The 16,864-nt window shown below is 36.7% G+C and overlaps 1 protein-coding gene across 2 annotated transcripts in view; it reads left to right on the top strand.

Moving 5' to 3' along the window:
* ide (insulin-degrading enzyme) overlaps nt 1–16,864 on the top strand; it is a 142,375-nt gene that overhangs the window by 59,089 nt on the left and 66,422 nt on the right. The window contains exons 12-15 of one of the 2 annotated variants that reach the window (XM_051922831.1): nt 3,618–3,720; nt 9,342–9,464; nt 9,547–9,629; nt 15,900–16,044. In XM_051922831.1, the coding sequence (XP_051778791.1) occupies nt 3,618–3,720; nt 9,342–9,464; nt 9,547–9,629; nt 15,900–16,044 (454 nt within the window). The remainder of the gene's footprint in view (nt 1–3,617; nt 3,721–9,341; nt 9,465–9,546; nt 9,630–15,899; nt 16,045–16,864) is intronic. The other variant, XM_051922832.1, reaches the window with a different exon arrangement.

Genomic DNA, 16,864 nt, shown 5'->3' with positions numbered 1-16,864 from the left:
TCTGCAATGACTGCTTGAAAGCAGTACTCGGGGTAAATTGTGGAAATAATTTATAAATTTATGCTTGCAGTAAATAAGAGAACTGACAATGCTACAGTCAGGAATTTTAAGAGAATGTTTCCTCTGTAATTTCAGTATTTATATCCATTATTAACAGTATTTAATAACTAGTTAATCTTGTTTTTACAGACCTACACATCATGAATAGTTATATTTTTTTTTGTTATTTTATGTCACTATATTAAGCTGCACAAAATACTGCTTACATCCATGAACACTTCACCTTTGGTTTAATTTTTGCTTTCTTTTGTAGTTGCACATCAGCAGTTTGGTAAGAGGTATACATGAATAGTTTTTCCTTAATTTTGTTTTAATCATCAGGCATGCCTTCATTTTAATTATCCTTTTACCTGCCAATAGTTGTAGTACTGTATAAAGTATTGGTTTTTTTTAATTCTTGAAAACAAGCTTTTATATGAGTGCAAATAATTATTCCTTCAAGGTAGATAGCTTTTTTAATTAGTTTTTATATTAATTTAAAGTAATCACAATCATTGATATCACAACAGTTCACAAAAATAAACGGGGTGTTGTGATAATATTTTTTTAAGATTGGGTGCTCTCTACCATTTCCAGCTTTAGTCTTAACATTGTCACCTCTTCTGCTAGTACTATACATTTGTGTTTGGGAAGAGAGAGGAACCTGGGGATATTGGAAAGAAAAAGGAAATGACTTTACAATTATACAGTACATTGAGCAAAAACGTAAGAGATGTTTTTGAGTAGCATTTTCAGAATCTAATTTTTTTTTTTTTGTTATTATTTTTTAAAAAGTATTCTTAAATGACAAAAGTAATGCATGGTAGCCAAAATTGGTTAGGCTTTGCTTGCCTTTTGTAGGCAAACAGATTTTTAGTTTGATATTTTGTTTATTTTTGTCACTTTTGTGCAAAATGTTTTTATATGTTTGACCTAATGTAACAGAGATGCCCAATAATAGATATATCTTTAAGATTGTTTTGCCTACTTCTAATAATGAAACACAAAGCAACACCTAATAGCCACAACAGTTCAGTCTTTATATTTCAAATTAAATTTATGAGTGGGTCTGACAACTCGATTCTAAATCCACTTCTGCCAGCTGAACTGCAGCTCCAAACTTGCCCTTGCTTGCTGACTACGCATGTGGCTTTAAAAGACTGAATTACATTTGGCTTTTCAGTTACAGTATTCTGACTATCAGTTTTTTTGGATTTTCCACTATCAAAACAATGCTTTATTCTGCTATTCCATCCATCCATTTTCCATCCATCCATTTTCCAATCCGCTGAATCCGAACACAGGGTCACGGGGGTCTGCTGGAGCCAATCCCAGCCAACACAGGGCACAAGGCAGGAAACAATCCTGGGCAGGGTGCCAACCCACTGCAGGACACACACAAACACACCCACACACCAAGCACACACTAGGGCCAATTTAGAATCGCCAATCCACCTAACCTGCATGTCTTTGGACTGTGGGAGGAAACTGGAGCGCCCGGAGGAAACCCACGCAGACACGGGGAGAACATGCAAACTCCACGCAGGGAGGACCCGGGAAGCGAACCCAGGTCCCCAGATCACCCAACTGCGAGGCAGCAGCGCTACCCGCTGCGCCACTGTGCCGCCCGACTTACAACATTTGCGATACAATTAGTTACATTTCATTTGCTTTTCCACTGGTGACTTGCTCAAGGTCAGACAGTGTCAGTAACAGATTTGAACCCACAGTCCTAGGTCTAAAAGTGTTAACAACTACAGCACACTATCTATCTATCTATCTATCTATCTATCTATCTATCTATCTATCTATCTATCTATCTATCTATCTATCTAACCCACCGCAGGACACACACAAACACACCCACACACCAAGCACACACTAGGGCCAATTTAGAATCGCCAATCCACCTAACCTGCATGTCTTTGGACTGTGGGAGGAAACCGGAGCGCTCGGAGGAAACCCACGCAGACACGAGGAGAACATGCAAACTCCACGCAGGGAGGACCCGGGAAGCAAACCAGGGTCCCCAGGTCTCCCAACTGCGAGGCAGCAGCGCTACCCACTGCGCCACCGTGCCGCCCTGTTCTGCTATTTCTTGTCATAATTTCACATTAATGTTGTCAAGATGAATATTATGCAGTTAGTTTATACCTTGTCCAGTGCATACTAATATACCATGACATGTTGTTTAACTGTCCAAACCTTTCCTTGCTACCTCTAATAGAAATTTTACTCTCTAGTTTTTGCAAAGATAAAGTTAGTGTTTATGTGGTAAACTAGTGTTTTCGAAAGAGCAAACCTCCAGACAATCTAACTAGCACAGCAATGGCAATGGGATCTTTTGATTAATTTGTTAGAAATCAAATAGAACCCATCTCTAGGCGGGTTACACTTTTCCCAACAATATAATACATAACTCAGCTTAGAATTATACATTGAAGACATCTCTCTTGATATAGACTATCCAAAATGAATCCTGATTAATATCCTACTTAAGAGAGAGATCATCGGCAGTCTGCCTGACTGGGTCATTGGGGGAATATGCTTAGACCTTGTTGGAGCAAAAAGTTTATTTATTGAGCCTCCTTGGAATCACAATAATCATCCAGTAGCTCTATTTAGGGTCATAACAAGCTAATGTTATAAGATAGATTGTGCTAAATTCTAGTATGCCATTTTGTCTTGCTCAGTTGTAAGACCCTGAGCCTACCTACCTTAACGCAGTAAGAAAATCTAGCCATCCATCCATTTTCCTATCCAGGACCTGATACCTAGAACCTAATATAATCAGATCTGAATAGAATCTAGTACTATGATATTTCTTAAGGAGTTGTAATGCATTCATTAAAATAAAACATTGAAATCCGGAAAATATATATTTTTTTATTTAAATTATTTACTTGATCGTTAAAGTTGATTAATGATTAACAAAAGTCTGCCATCTTTTATCAATATGAAGGGCATGCTTCTTGAGCTACATATCCAATTTTTTTTGATTTGCTTTTTGTCATTTAAAAAGTTTCTTTTAAATACTAAGGCACTTTGAAATAGTTTAAACCAATGATATTTATGGTTAACTCTATAAATGTGCTTATTTTTTTTCCTAATACATTGCTTTGGGTGTGTACTGACAAAAGTATTTTGTTGGTTTGCATTTGAATTAAAAAAATGGAGTGCAGAAAGAGAAGGGAATATTTTGCTGAGCCTTTCCACTTTTCATTATGTAAAATAGGTTGAAGTCATTTGTGCTGCGAGATTTTTTTCCAAAATAACAAAGAAAAATACAATTGCTGAAGGTTATTATTCAGTCACTTACTAATAAGAACAATAAAGATTTGATGCATTATAGCTTCAGAGTGTCTTTAAAAGCTCTTTACTAATCCTATTGTATTTATCTCAAATTTGCTTTTTATGGGATAGCAGATATGCACCAAAATATAAATTGCTGTCATTATAGGTGTACTCTGGATAATTCAATAAAGCTTATATATTTAAATGCAGGTGTTTGTTACCTTTCTTTGCCATGTGTTTGTGAGAATTATATTTATGTTTGTTTTAATCTTTCTTCATTTTAGGGTGGCGGTAGTTTCTAAATCTTTTGAAGGACAGACAGATAAGACAGAGCACTGGTACGGAACACAGTACAAACAGGAAGCTATTCCGGAGGACGTTATCATGGTAAGGAGTTAATTGAAATTAATTGAATTATATAGTCACCTGAATTAACCTGTAATTTAGTGAAAAGAGAAAAACTCCCTAGGTGTGCTAAGTAAACAAAGTTTGAGAACAGTTCATCATAACCATTACAAAGTAGAAGGCATGTAGTAGCAGCTAATTATGTTTAGACTTTACTGTCCAGTGGTTCTCAAAAACTTCATTGGTTTGTACTGAAGTACAAGTAACCTCTGCCTTGTGCTTCTTGTGCTCCCTTTGTCGATTTTCAGTATGATTTCGTCACAGTGTGAAGCCCTTTCTTAGTTAGCCCTTATAGTATATTCTGTATGGCCTAAATACATTTCTGACACATGGTTCATACTCTGTGTATTGACCATTATATAGATAGAAAGCAATGTACATTACAAAGTCTTTATAAAATACAATCTCAAGTTTGTTTGTTCTTTATGCTTTTCAACCAAATTGGGAGAGATAGTCCAAAGACATGCAGGTTAGGTAGATTGGTGATTCTAAATTGGCCCTAGTGTGTGCTTGGTGTGTGGGTGTGTTTGTGTGTGTCCTGCGGTGGGTTGGCACCCTGCCCGGGATTGGTTCCTGCCTTGTGCCCTGTGTTGGCTGGGATTGGCTCCAGCAGACCCCCGTGACCCTGTGTTCGGATTCAACGGGTTGGAAAATGGATGGATGGATGGATCTAAGAAAGTACAGGAAAGTAAGTTGAAGTGATATGGACATATGATAAGAAAAGACAAAGAATATGTGGGCAAAATAGTGATGGGGATGGAAATGTGAAGTGAAGACCTGATGGATAAAAGGCTTGAGTAGTGAGGAGGTGCAGGACCAAGCTGTTTGGAGAAGGTGGATCAAGCATATCAACCCCATACAGAAGTGGAAAAAGATTAACAAGAAGTTTTTTATGCATTGCACTGCTTTGTTTTTCAAACCACATACAAAATGGGTGTGGCAAACAGGTATGGCTCAGGGTTGGAACAAGTGGCAAGAAATATTACATTGTTCTTAGACAGTGAAAAAGTGTCATGCAGGGTGTGACATTTAGTATGCTTGTCTTTTAAACAAGAAACATGGGTTTAATTCCTACAATTTACATTATCTTCATTATAGATTTCAAGTCACTACCATGTTACTGCCTCAGGTTGTCTCAGACAAGGCCACATTATGTTCATAGTTATTTAATTAAAATTTAGGATATTTTGCATTTAATGGAAAAACCAAGAATATGTATGCAAAGAAGCTTCCTAATACTATCAATTGTTATGTGCTACATGCAACAATTTGGGGCTAATAAAGTTTAGTAATATATAAATATTTTGTAATTACTTGATACTTTTCTCACCTGGGCAATGCCAGGGAGCTTAGATAGTAATATGTATATGTCTTGAAATAGCAATATATTGTAAACAAAGTATTTTATATGTATTCTTCCATTGATATTTTTAAATTATTTTTTTGATTATATGATCTTGTCCACAGAAACGTAGTTCTATGTTTCCAGGTACAAGTTACCAGGCAGTCTCAAATTTAATGGCAGTCAATTACTGGGTACACTCATGCACATTTCATGTAAACAGAAACAGAGCTCAGAATCACATGCATATACAGTACCTGTAACTATGAGAATGCTTTGCTTACAAGTCTGTCTTTAAGCTACACAGAAAAGTAAAGTTAATTGATAAAATATTATGTTTAGGATTGGTATGGCAAAAGTGAAGATTCTGTAACTTCGGGTATTTAATTTTGCATACTTTTTTGTATAAAAAAGAGGAACAATACGCATGCAGCCCCTTACGTGAGACTTTAACTAATCCTTACCTAAATGTCAGATTGTCAGAGTCCAGGACAATATTAAAGGAGAAGAACCTGAACCAAATACCAAACTCAGACCCATTTAATGTATTGAATAGTGATTGTGAATTAAGATTAGTTGAGGAAAGTATGTAAAATTTAAGGAAAATTAATTAAATACAAAAAAATTGTGCAATGACAACAGGTACATAATAAAAATCAATAAGCATGGAAATGAAACAGAAGACATAATTCAATAGATATTTGGTCATTAAATACCTGCATATTATTAACACTCAGGTAATTGATTAAGCACCCTTAATAGGAATGAAGACAACAAATCACACTTGAAAGTTTTACGGAAAAGGTTGTTCACTGAAAGACTCATAAGTAATTGCAGTCACAAATGTTCTCTAAATAAAATACTACACTTCAAACATAGAAATCACTCACAAGTCAAACCATAGAACCTATAAGGTAACAAATACGATGTGAAACTCTCCAACAAAGAAATTCATTCAAAATTAAATAGAATTATTTAAGAGAGTCAAGATCTCAGTTTTATGTATAAACCAAAGGATGGTACCATTTTTCAGCACTTTGTCCCCATCAATGTACTAGAGCATTAGGATCCACACACTGACCACAGTGTAAGCACTCCCTGATGGCCTCACCAACACCTCTTCCAGCATTACTTGGATCTCCCATCCCAAGTAATGGTGGGGCCTGAACTGAGCTTCAGGCGGATTACCTGTTCTGAAGAGCAGGTGCTACGGCTGCTGCATAGGATATAGGGAATTGTTTTTTTTTTTTTTTTTAAGAAGAGAGAATAGTCTGACAATTTTTGATAATCTGATTTTGGATGGATTGTTGTCTGCTAAAACTATTAAGGTCTGAAATAGTTCAGTTTGAAAAAAAAGAACTCCAGCTTTCAGTGCCCATGAAGAAAAGTGATTTAACTCTTAAATATTTTTTTCCTAGCCAGATATTCAATACATATAAATGAAAGATAGCAAGCTTTTATTATTATTTATATATTCAATAAGTTTATAAACATTGCAAAAATGCTTGAAACTCAGTTGTAAATTATGCTTATTATATAACCGTGGAGCTAACATGGAAAGTGTTTTGGCCAATATTTTACATAAAAGGGAAACTGCTGAAATAAACACTTGCTTTGTATAAGCAATGGTACTGTGATAACCCACAAAGTAAAGCATGAGAAAGTATTAAAGGCCATAATGTACAAATAGTTGTAGCAGTCTGGTGCAGCTAAGATTCATTTATTTTTATGGAGGAGATCCCAGGGACGCTCCAAGCCTTGGCCTGACCTGCAAACACTCACAAACAGAGACAAAATAATGCACACTGGAATCCAACAAAAATTAAATAATATGATGAAATAAATGAAAACAATACCACCCCAGTATCCCTACGGCCATATTACATTAAGCACATAAACATAAACATCCCCAAAACAGTAAAGTCCTTAGCACACTGGAAGACAGAAGACGATCCAGACCCCAACAACGAAACAATCCAGGACACAACGACTAAGTATGGTTAATCAACAGAAGGCAGCCAGACAGGTACTGTACATGGAACACAGAATACAACAAAAAACACCTTCCCTTTCTTTGGACACCTGCCCTCCTTTTATGAGCCACTCTGACCCCCTTTGACCCCAACAGCCCCTGCACCCCAGACAGAAGACCAGTCAGACCCTCTGCAGGGACTGCTGGGAGATGCAGTTTTAATTTATAGTAACACTGCTACACAGTATTAGGGAGCATTACTTTTAAGAATAACTTAGTTGAATTACTTGCTCCTTACAAAAAAGTAACTAAATATGTTATATAGTTACTTATTATAAAATGCAATTGTGTTACAAACTGTCACTCATGCATTAAGTTTTCTTTTTTTGTATGTGGTGAGATGTTAAGCAAAATGGCACCTTATATTGGTTAATTAGAATGATTACAGTATGCAAGCTTTTGAGGCAAGTCAGGCCCCTCCTCCTTCCCGAAGAAGGGGCCTGAGTTACCTCTAAAGCTTGCATATTGTAATGTTTTTTCTTAGCCAATAAAAGGTGTCATTTTGCTTAACTTCTCACCACATCCATAGTGGCTAACACGGTACAACACCCTAGTATTTCTTTTGTATAGAAAACTGCACAGTTCACTGACCAGCACTGGTTGTTGAATTCTAAGCCAGTATAGGAACTGTCATGAAACTGACCAGAAACAAAGCCAAATGTCATCATTTTTGTGTGTTTTAGTCCTTCATGCAGTTTGAATAAATTACATCCATTCTCTTCTAGCAATCCCAAAGATTTGTGGTATGAATTCTAGCTGCTGCGCCACTATATCACACTGTTTCAAAATATCAATAGAAAAAAAGATGGATTAAAACTGACATTTTATTCATAGGTTTCTGTTACTACATTGCATGCAGCACACTCTTTTTGGCTAGGCAGTGCAATTGTGCCCAAAAGACCAATGTGCCATGTTTGGTTCTTGCCTTACACCCAGTGCTGCTGCAATAATCACTGCCTCCCTGTGACCCAAAACTAGGTGGATTAAATTACAACATTAAACCTATACCTATACTTTTTCATATTCAGCTTACCTTTGAGTGACACATTTTTTATATTTTAGTTAAATATTAGATGGTCAGCCTATCTACAGATAGTCTTATCTGTGAATATCTATGGTTATTACATGTACAGTAAATGTATATACATAATGTACACATATATTATGCCCTAATACTTTTGCCCGATTGCTTGCTCACTTCATACTATTGTTATCATTTATTTGGCCGACACCTTTATCCAAGTTGACTTACAACATCCATCCATCCATCCATCCATTTTCCAACCCGCTGAATCCGAACACAGGGTCACGGGGGTCTGCTGGAGCCAATCCCAGCCAACACAGGGCACAAGGCAGGAAACAATCCTGGGCAGGGTGCCAACCCACTGCAGGACACACACAAACACACCCACACACCAAGCACACACTAGGGCCAATTTAGAATCGCCAATCCACCTAACCTGCATGTCTTTGGACTGTGGGAGGATACCGGAGCGCCCGGAGGAAACCCACGCAGACACGGGGAGAACATGCAAACTCCACGCAGGGAGGACCCGGGAAGCGAACCCAGGTCCCCAGATCACCCAACTGCGAGGCAGCAGCGCTACCTGCTGCGCCACCGTGCCGCCCGACTTACAACATTTGCGATACAATTAGTTACATTTCATTTGCTTTTCCACTGGTGACTTGCTCAAGGTCAGACAGTGTCAGTAACAGATTTGAACCCACAGTCCTAGGTCTAAAAGTCTTAACAACTACAGCACACTGCCTGCCATATTGTTGCTGTATGTCTGTACCGAAATAAAAAATCAGAGATATGGTTTTTAATTACTTTGAGCCATTTAGTGGGTCTGACAATATTGTTTTATGTTAAATCATTTTTTATTTTTTTGGAAGGTCAAGGTGAAAAAAATTCCTGAATATGTTGTATACCATCTTTTTAACATTTATTATGTATTGTACGCTTGTTTACTTGTCAAGACCTAATGGCATGTGGTCTTTCAGCTTATTTATTTGTTAATTTGGTATACATTCATAAACCTGATGGCATAATTCCTTTTTGTTATATGTGGTTTTCTGGAACTCGTTTAAGATATTTTCCCATTTCAAACCTTTTATTTAATGTTGCTTAGTTTACTTTTTTAAGTCACAAACTATAATGCATTTGATACACTATATATTTTCTGATTTTTGTTATTTGTTTATCATTTATTTTACATTTTTTTTCAGAATTGGCAAAATGCAGACCTCAATGGCAAATTTAAACTTCCAATGAAAAATGAATTTATCCCAACAAACTTTGAAATATGTTCTTTGGAAAAGGATACTGCAGCATATCCTGCTCTAATTAAGGTGAAATAATGATTTTTGCTTTTTTTATTCTTTGTTGTAAGCATCTTTTGTTCCAGAGTTTTAAATGTTATTTTTCTTTTAGGATACTGCAATGAGTAAGGTTTGGTTTAAACAGGATGATAAGTTTTTTCTGCCAAAAGCTTGCCTCAACTTTGAATTTTTCAGGTATGTAAAGTATTCACTTTTGTTTTGTGGTGGAAAAAACATTTGTAATGCATACTGTAAGCCTGTTTTTGTCTGAGTAAACCAGTTCAGTAGTAACCTGTTTCAGTATTTCTTACCAGCTTAAAGGGACCATCATATCATGTGCACTTCCTGGCTCTCTAGCAGGAGTTGAGAGATTTGTGCATAATCACAAGTCCTTTGACCTCTTAAATATTATGGCTCTCCTTCCATTATGTCCTTTTTCCTTGTTTTGTCCCTCTCTATCTATGCATCCTTGTTTACTTTAAAAATGAATCTCTCACAACTTCTTTAACATAAGAAATACCTTGCTCATTTTCTAGACCAGAGAAATGTGGTTAAAAGCTGTCTCTGCCTTATGTGCCTTTACTTTCAATGGTTATCATTCTGGGACTTTCTGGCATAGATATGGCTGTGAATGTGATGACACTCAGAGTTAGGTATAACTTGAGTAATAAACAGTATAATGTATAGAATTATAAATTGATCGCTCTACTTCTTCTCTTCCTGTAAGTGGTGTGCCAGCAATGCAAGCACTCTCACAGGAGCAATTAGAAAGCCAAGAGGATAATAGTGGTGAAAATGTTTAATTTTCTAGGACTAAATAAAGGGTAGAATAAGTCAGAAATCCCAGTCTTTCTCAGTATCACCCATCATAAATCAGAGATGGTCCAAAAAGCATCAATTCAATTAAGATACCCAACTATAGTCAAAAACAGTTCAGTCACTGCTGGGACACATTGTTCCAGATACACTATAGACGGACAGTGGAAGTAGAAGAATTGCAAATATAATGAAGCAATCAAAGATAATTTGAAGAAGTCATGATATTTGCTCTCTAAGTAAGTGTCTCTAAAAGACGCATGGGAATAAACTATGCAGTTGATGCATATAAATTACACAAAGCTGCTCACAGCATACAAAGTGAGGAAAATGGATCTAAAAACAAATCACAAAGGATGGTTAAGGTTCAAATTTCCATTTATATAGATGGAACTATTTCTTAAAACACAACATCCGCCATCATTGGAATACCTATCTGAAAAACAAAGCTAAAGAGCAGGCTCATGAACCAGAATACCACTGGCACCTACATACACGCACATGCATAATAAATTGACAGCAGTGTCTTAAGAATAGTGCACCACAGTTGGAGCTGTTTGGGACCTTAGAAAATACAGAAGAATCTCTATTCTGCTAAAACATGCACAGTAAACCCTTTCTCTCAGGCTTGTTGTATGCATTAACTGCACACTTGTACATCTAATCCCTGCTGTGTTTTTAAAAGCATGGGTTAGACAGTCATTTATCTATATATATATAAAATTATTTGAGCGTTTGAAACGGAAATTATGTATGACCACAGAGGAACAGGAAAAACATTCTTAATAAACCTGATTCTTGCAGAGAGAGCGAATGGTGACATAGCTCTGGCTGTAGCGTCATTGGGAATCGCTTTTACATTATTAGATGGACGCCGTGCAGCACATTCAGCATTGCAATTGCCATTAAACCTCACTTACGACGAAAATCCAATTTGCAACATACGCAAGGACTCTGGAAAGGCAAAAGTCTTGCAACATTCAAAGATAATAGTTTGGGATGAGTGCACCATGGCACATAAAAGAGCTTATGAAGCCTTGAACCGAACAATACAAGATCTCAGAGATCCTACCAAAATAATGGGAGGTACTGTCGTTTTACTCACAGGAGATTTTCGTCAAACATTACCAGTTATTCCACAAGGGACACCAGCAGATGAACTCCATGCTTCTTAAAATCCATGCTTCTCCCACGGTCAGTTATATGTTGCGTGTTTTCGGGTGGGTACACCAAAAAATGTATACATTTATGCATGTAATGGGCAAACAAAAAATGTAGTATAACCGAAAACTTCTTAAATGTTAATGTTTTACTGTTTAATAATTTCTACGCTTCTTATATGTTGTTCAGATTCTTTTATCAAAATACCAGTAACGGCGCACTGCATGATAACGTGCAGTGAACACTCTTGACTTGAGCATTCATAGTATTCATCCTCTTTATCTATACGTTTAGCATTCGTTTGCTCAGAGGTTGATGTGCTTGCTGCTTCCTGAGCAGCTCTTCTTTACTCCACTCTACCGGCCTGCTGCTTCTCTTTCGTTGGCATCTTTTCGCGTTAAAACTCATTAAGTCAGTGTTTGTGTTGCAATTACTTAGTACGTTTTCTTTAACATTTCACTTAATCTGGCACTTAAGTCATCAATCTACCTCAAGAATGATTAGCGAAGGTGGTAGGGAATGAGAACGGCGCCCATACGCATTTGCGCACTGCCGCCCTGCTGTGCGCTGCTGAGAGTTGATTCTACAATAAAATGAAAAGAGTGATAAAATCATCACCCCGAAAGTGGATAGTAGACGTCACGTAGTATATGTGTACCAAATTTCAAGTCAATAGGTGAAACGGTTTGCGTGCTACAGGTGATTTAAAGTCCTGGACAGACAAATGAACAGCCACAGTAGCGTATTATAGAAGAAGATTTTACTGTTTAATAATTTATATTTGTCTGCAATGTGCTTCTTATATATTACTTCATATTCTCATATGATAAAGATGTTAATAATGTTGTTTATATTGATTTCTATGTTATTGTAAATGCTCTTTATTTGTTGAAAAATAAAATTGGCAATTAACAAACTTATTTTATAAATACTACATTTTATTTTTCTTCCCTTGCACTCGGTTACCGAAGCCACTGGGTAATCAGCTAGTTATTCTATAAGCAACAACCTTAAGAAAATCACCCTCATACCTAAATGTCCCAGAGCTGGGGGATGCCACTAGCTTGTAGAATACCACTTAGTCATTGTAAGACAATGAAGCTCGTCTCATTAAGAAACTGTGTGATGTAGTGCCATAAATTTTAATAGAAGATTTAAAGATAACATTGTAGGTACAGTCATGGCCGAAATTATTGGCACCCATGGAATTTTCCTTGAAAATACACCATTTCTCCCAGAAAATTGTTGCAATTACAAATGTTTTGGTATACACATGTTTATTTCCTTTATGTGCATTGGAACAACACAAAAAACAGAGAAAAAAAGCCAAATCTGACATCATTTCACACAAAACTCAAAATCGGGCTGGACAAGATTATTGGCACCCTCTACTTAATATTTGGTTGCACGCCCTTTGGAAAAAACAACTGAAATCAAGCGCTTCCTATAACCATCAACAAGCTTGTTACACCTCTCAACTGGAATTTCTGACCACTCTTCTTTTGCAAACTGCTCAAGGTCTCTCAGATTTGAAGGGCGCCTTCTCCCAACAGCAATTTTGAGATCTTTCCATAAGTGTTCAATCGTATTTAAATTCGGACTCATTGCTGACCACTTCAGAACTCTCCAGCGCTTTGTCTTCAACCATTTCTGAGTGCTTTTAGAGGTATGTTTGGGGTCATTGTCCTGCTGGAACACTCATGACCTCTGACGCAGACCCAGCTTTCTGACACTGGGCCCTACATTGCGCCCCAATTTCTTTTGGTAGTCTTCAGATTTCATGATGCCTTGCATACAGTCAAGGCATCCAGTGCCAGAGGCAGCAAAACATCCCCAAAACCTCCACCATGTTTGACTGTAGGTACTCTGTTCTTTTCTTCATAGGCCTTATTCCGTTTTCTGTAAACAGTAGAATGATGAGCTTTACCAAAAAGCTCTACCTTGGTCTCATCTGTCCACAAGACGTTCGCCCAGAAGGATTTTGGCTTCCTCAAGTACATTTTGGCAAACTCCAGGCTGGGTTTTTTATGTTTGTGTGTCAGCAGTGGGGTCCTCCTGGCTCTCCTGCCATAGTGTTTCATTTCATTCAGATGTCGACGGATAGTTCGAGCTGACACTGTTGCACCCTGAGTCTGTAGAACAGCTTGAATATGTTTTGAAGTTGATTGGGGCTGTTTATCCACCATTCGGACTATCCTTTGTTGCAGTCTTTTATCACTTTTTCTCTTCCGTCCACATCCAGGGAGATTAGCTACAGTGCCATGTGTTGTGAACTTCTTGATTATGTTGCGCACAGTGGACAAAGGAACATGAAGATCTCTGGAGATGGACTTGTAGCCTTGAGATTGTTGATATTTTTCCACAATTTTTGTTCTCAAGTCCTCAGACAATTCTCTGCTCTTCTTTCTGTTCTCCATGCTTAGTGTGGCACACTCAGACACAGAAAGGTTGAGTCAACTTTTCTCCATTTTAACTGGCTTCAGGTGTGATTGCTATATTGCCAGCACCTGTTTCTTGCCACAGGTGAGTTCAAACGAGCATCATATGCTTGAAATAAAACAAGTTACCCACAATTTTGAAAGGGTGCCAATAATTTTGTCCGGCCCATTTTTGGAGTTCTGTGTGACATGATGTCAGATTTGGCTTTTTTACTCTGTTTGTTTGTGTTGTTCCAATGCACATTAAGGAAATAAACATGTATATACAAAAACATTTGTAATTGCAATAATTTTCTGGGAGAAATGGTGCATTTTCTGGGAAAATTCCAAGGGTGCTGATAATTTCGGCCATGACTGTATAATCTAGACTTATAGAAAGCCTTCAGCATGCAGACTGTATAAAATGAATTGCAAATGTTTCAAAAGCTCCTCCTAATAAAGACCTTGTTGAATACTGAGGTTCAATTTGCCTCCATTCGATTTAGTTGTCCTATAATATTGGTCTTGCTTCTCAAACAGATTGGTGTTAGAAAAGGGTTACACTTCAAAACAAAAAGATGCTATAGTGTAAAATTAGCAATGACTAAGAGTAAAAAAAAAATAAGATTTTTGAAGAATAAATAATTAGGACAGTTATTTAGGATTGAATATAAATATGTGTTGTCCAGTATGGCCTTCCTGCTAACTTTCAATTAATGTTGTTAAAGAAAGAGTGAGTGATTTAAGTATATGTTCTGGAATACCACACAATGGAAGGAGAAAGTAGAAAATACTGCACGAGAAGTGAATGGACACATGTGATATTCACTTCTTTGTCCATATATGTGAGAACCAGGTAGTACAAACTGATGTTTCATCCAAGCTGGTAAAAAATAAATAAATAAAAAGACTGTTTACAGGTCTTAACCCATCTTTATTGTTATGGTGGCTCTTTCAGATTTGTTAGATTTCTTGGAGCTTATTTGCAGCTAAATGTTTTCAAGTTTATGCTTGTGCTCAAAACGGACAAGACCAGCAGAAAAAGACCATAAATAAACCATGGTGATGTTCTTAATGTGTATTAGAAATTTTTTAGCCATAAATTTTATATTAAACATTTGTTGATGTGCGACATTGTGGGATAATGGTTAGTGGTGCTGCCTCAGGCTCTAGAGTCCTTTTTTTCTGTCTGTGTGGAGTCTACATATTCCCTGTGTTTGTGTGTCTATGTGTTTGTCATGGTCCCTGGGGTTTCCTCCTGTAGCCTGAAGACATGTTTTAAGTCTATTGATGACTCTGAATTGGCAATGCAAAAAGTGAATGGTTGTAGTGAGTACATAGGCCCCACAATGGACTGTTGACGCATCTATGGTTGATTCTAGTTTTGGTCTCTGCTCCCGGGGAAGGCTTTGGCTCCAGGCATGTTTGAAGAAAAAAATAATTAATACAATGCCATTATTTGTTGCTTGGGCTGACCTAAATGGAAGTAAGAATCAAGACAATTTTAAAGTATGATGGTTAAACTATAAATAGATTACTAAATGTGCTACTTTTAATTTAACCCCTTTCATTTAGATGCAAGTGGAAACTTTCTTAATGTTACAAATACATGCATCAATTATTTACTTGAATACAATGGATGTTAATGTGCTTTTCTACTATTGTTTTAAAAGGATCATGTTGCATGAAACAAAACCGAATTAACTGAAATGGCATACCTTTTAAAGAAGCAGGCTTTTTAGATTCATTTTCATTTGTATCTGTGACAAGTATGCTCGTTTTTAATTATGAGTGCGAAATTACTAACCTAAATGTATGCTTTTGCAGGTTATTTAAAGCAGTATTTGCATTTAAAACTGTATGAGACTCCTGGAAATGCCTTTCTTTTATGTTTTCTGACTGCATATCAACTGATCTTACAGTATGTCCTGATTTTTAGCTTGATGAAATGTGTTTTGTTTTAATGGTTGGTTTCGTTATTCTGCTGGACTGTGTGTAATACATCACATCAACCTGAAGATGAGTGAGTTGGAAGAAAGTCATATCCTTTACCTATGGCATTCTCTTTCAGCCCATTTGCTTATGTGGATCCATTGCATTGTAACATGGCCTGTTTGTACCTTGAGCTACTTAAAGATTCACTCAACGAGTATGCATATGCAGCTGAATTAGCTGGCTTGAACTGTGACCTTCAAAATAACATCTATGGGATGTATGTAAGTACCTAAATTTAAAGGAATAGAAAAATTAAAAAGGTATACACATAGAAGTATATTTTTTCCCTCTGCTGAAGAAATAACAAGAGGTCTATTTTTTCCTTAAGAATAAAGAAAGTATTACAGTGATCTGCAAATAAGTATCAATGATATCTTAAAGTATTCCTTGTTCCTTGTACACCTACAAATTTTGTTTTGCTACCTGCTTAGTATTAGAAAATGCTTTTTATATTATTGTGTCGTAAAAACTGAAATATCTGATTTACTTGAATATTCACCCCAGGTTAATTCTTTTTAGTAACATCTTTGATAGCAAATGAGAACTTTAGCCTCTGTATGCCTAGTATTTAGTCATATGTATTTTAAGTATTCATTTGAGGTTTTGAGTAGATCTTCATACACTCCTCATTATAAGGTTTGGTGCTTGGCTGGTTAAGTCAATTCCTTTGGTCATTTGTTTTGAAAGAAATGTAACGTTCATTTAGCTGCACATGGTGTCTTTTTTTTTTTTAACCGGATATGGCAAGTCAGAAAAGTTAATTTCTTGTACAGCTGCTAAAAAACGGAAACAGAAAAAGATGTACGATTGGTTCGAGTTTAGTGAAGTTTCTTAGCACTGTATCATTATGTTGTGAGACAAAGGTTGAGGTTGTTTTAATTGTTTAATTTTTATAGTGGTTTTACTGGATTTTAGCACAACCTCTCTGTGACGCTCGCGCTGGTGAGGGATGTGTATGTGAGGGTGTCACTCTTTCATACCAGTGACTGCTTATCCCTTTTCCCTAGTTGAAAGTGAATAGCAGTAGTTGTCTATAACCCA

The sequence above is a fragment of the Erpetoichthys calabaricus genome, chromosome 2 (genome assembly GCF_900747795.2).
Source record: "Erpetoichthys calabaricus chromosome 2, fErpCal1.3, whole genome shotgun sequence".
In the NCBI taxonomy this organism is placed as follows: domain Eukaryota; kingdom Metazoa; phylum Chordata; class Cladistia; order Polypteriformes; family Polypteridae; genus Erpetoichthys; species Erpetoichthys calabaricus.
The sequence above is the reverse complement of the archived record's forward strand: the minus strand, read 5'-3'. Positions and strand labels throughout refer to the sequence as shown.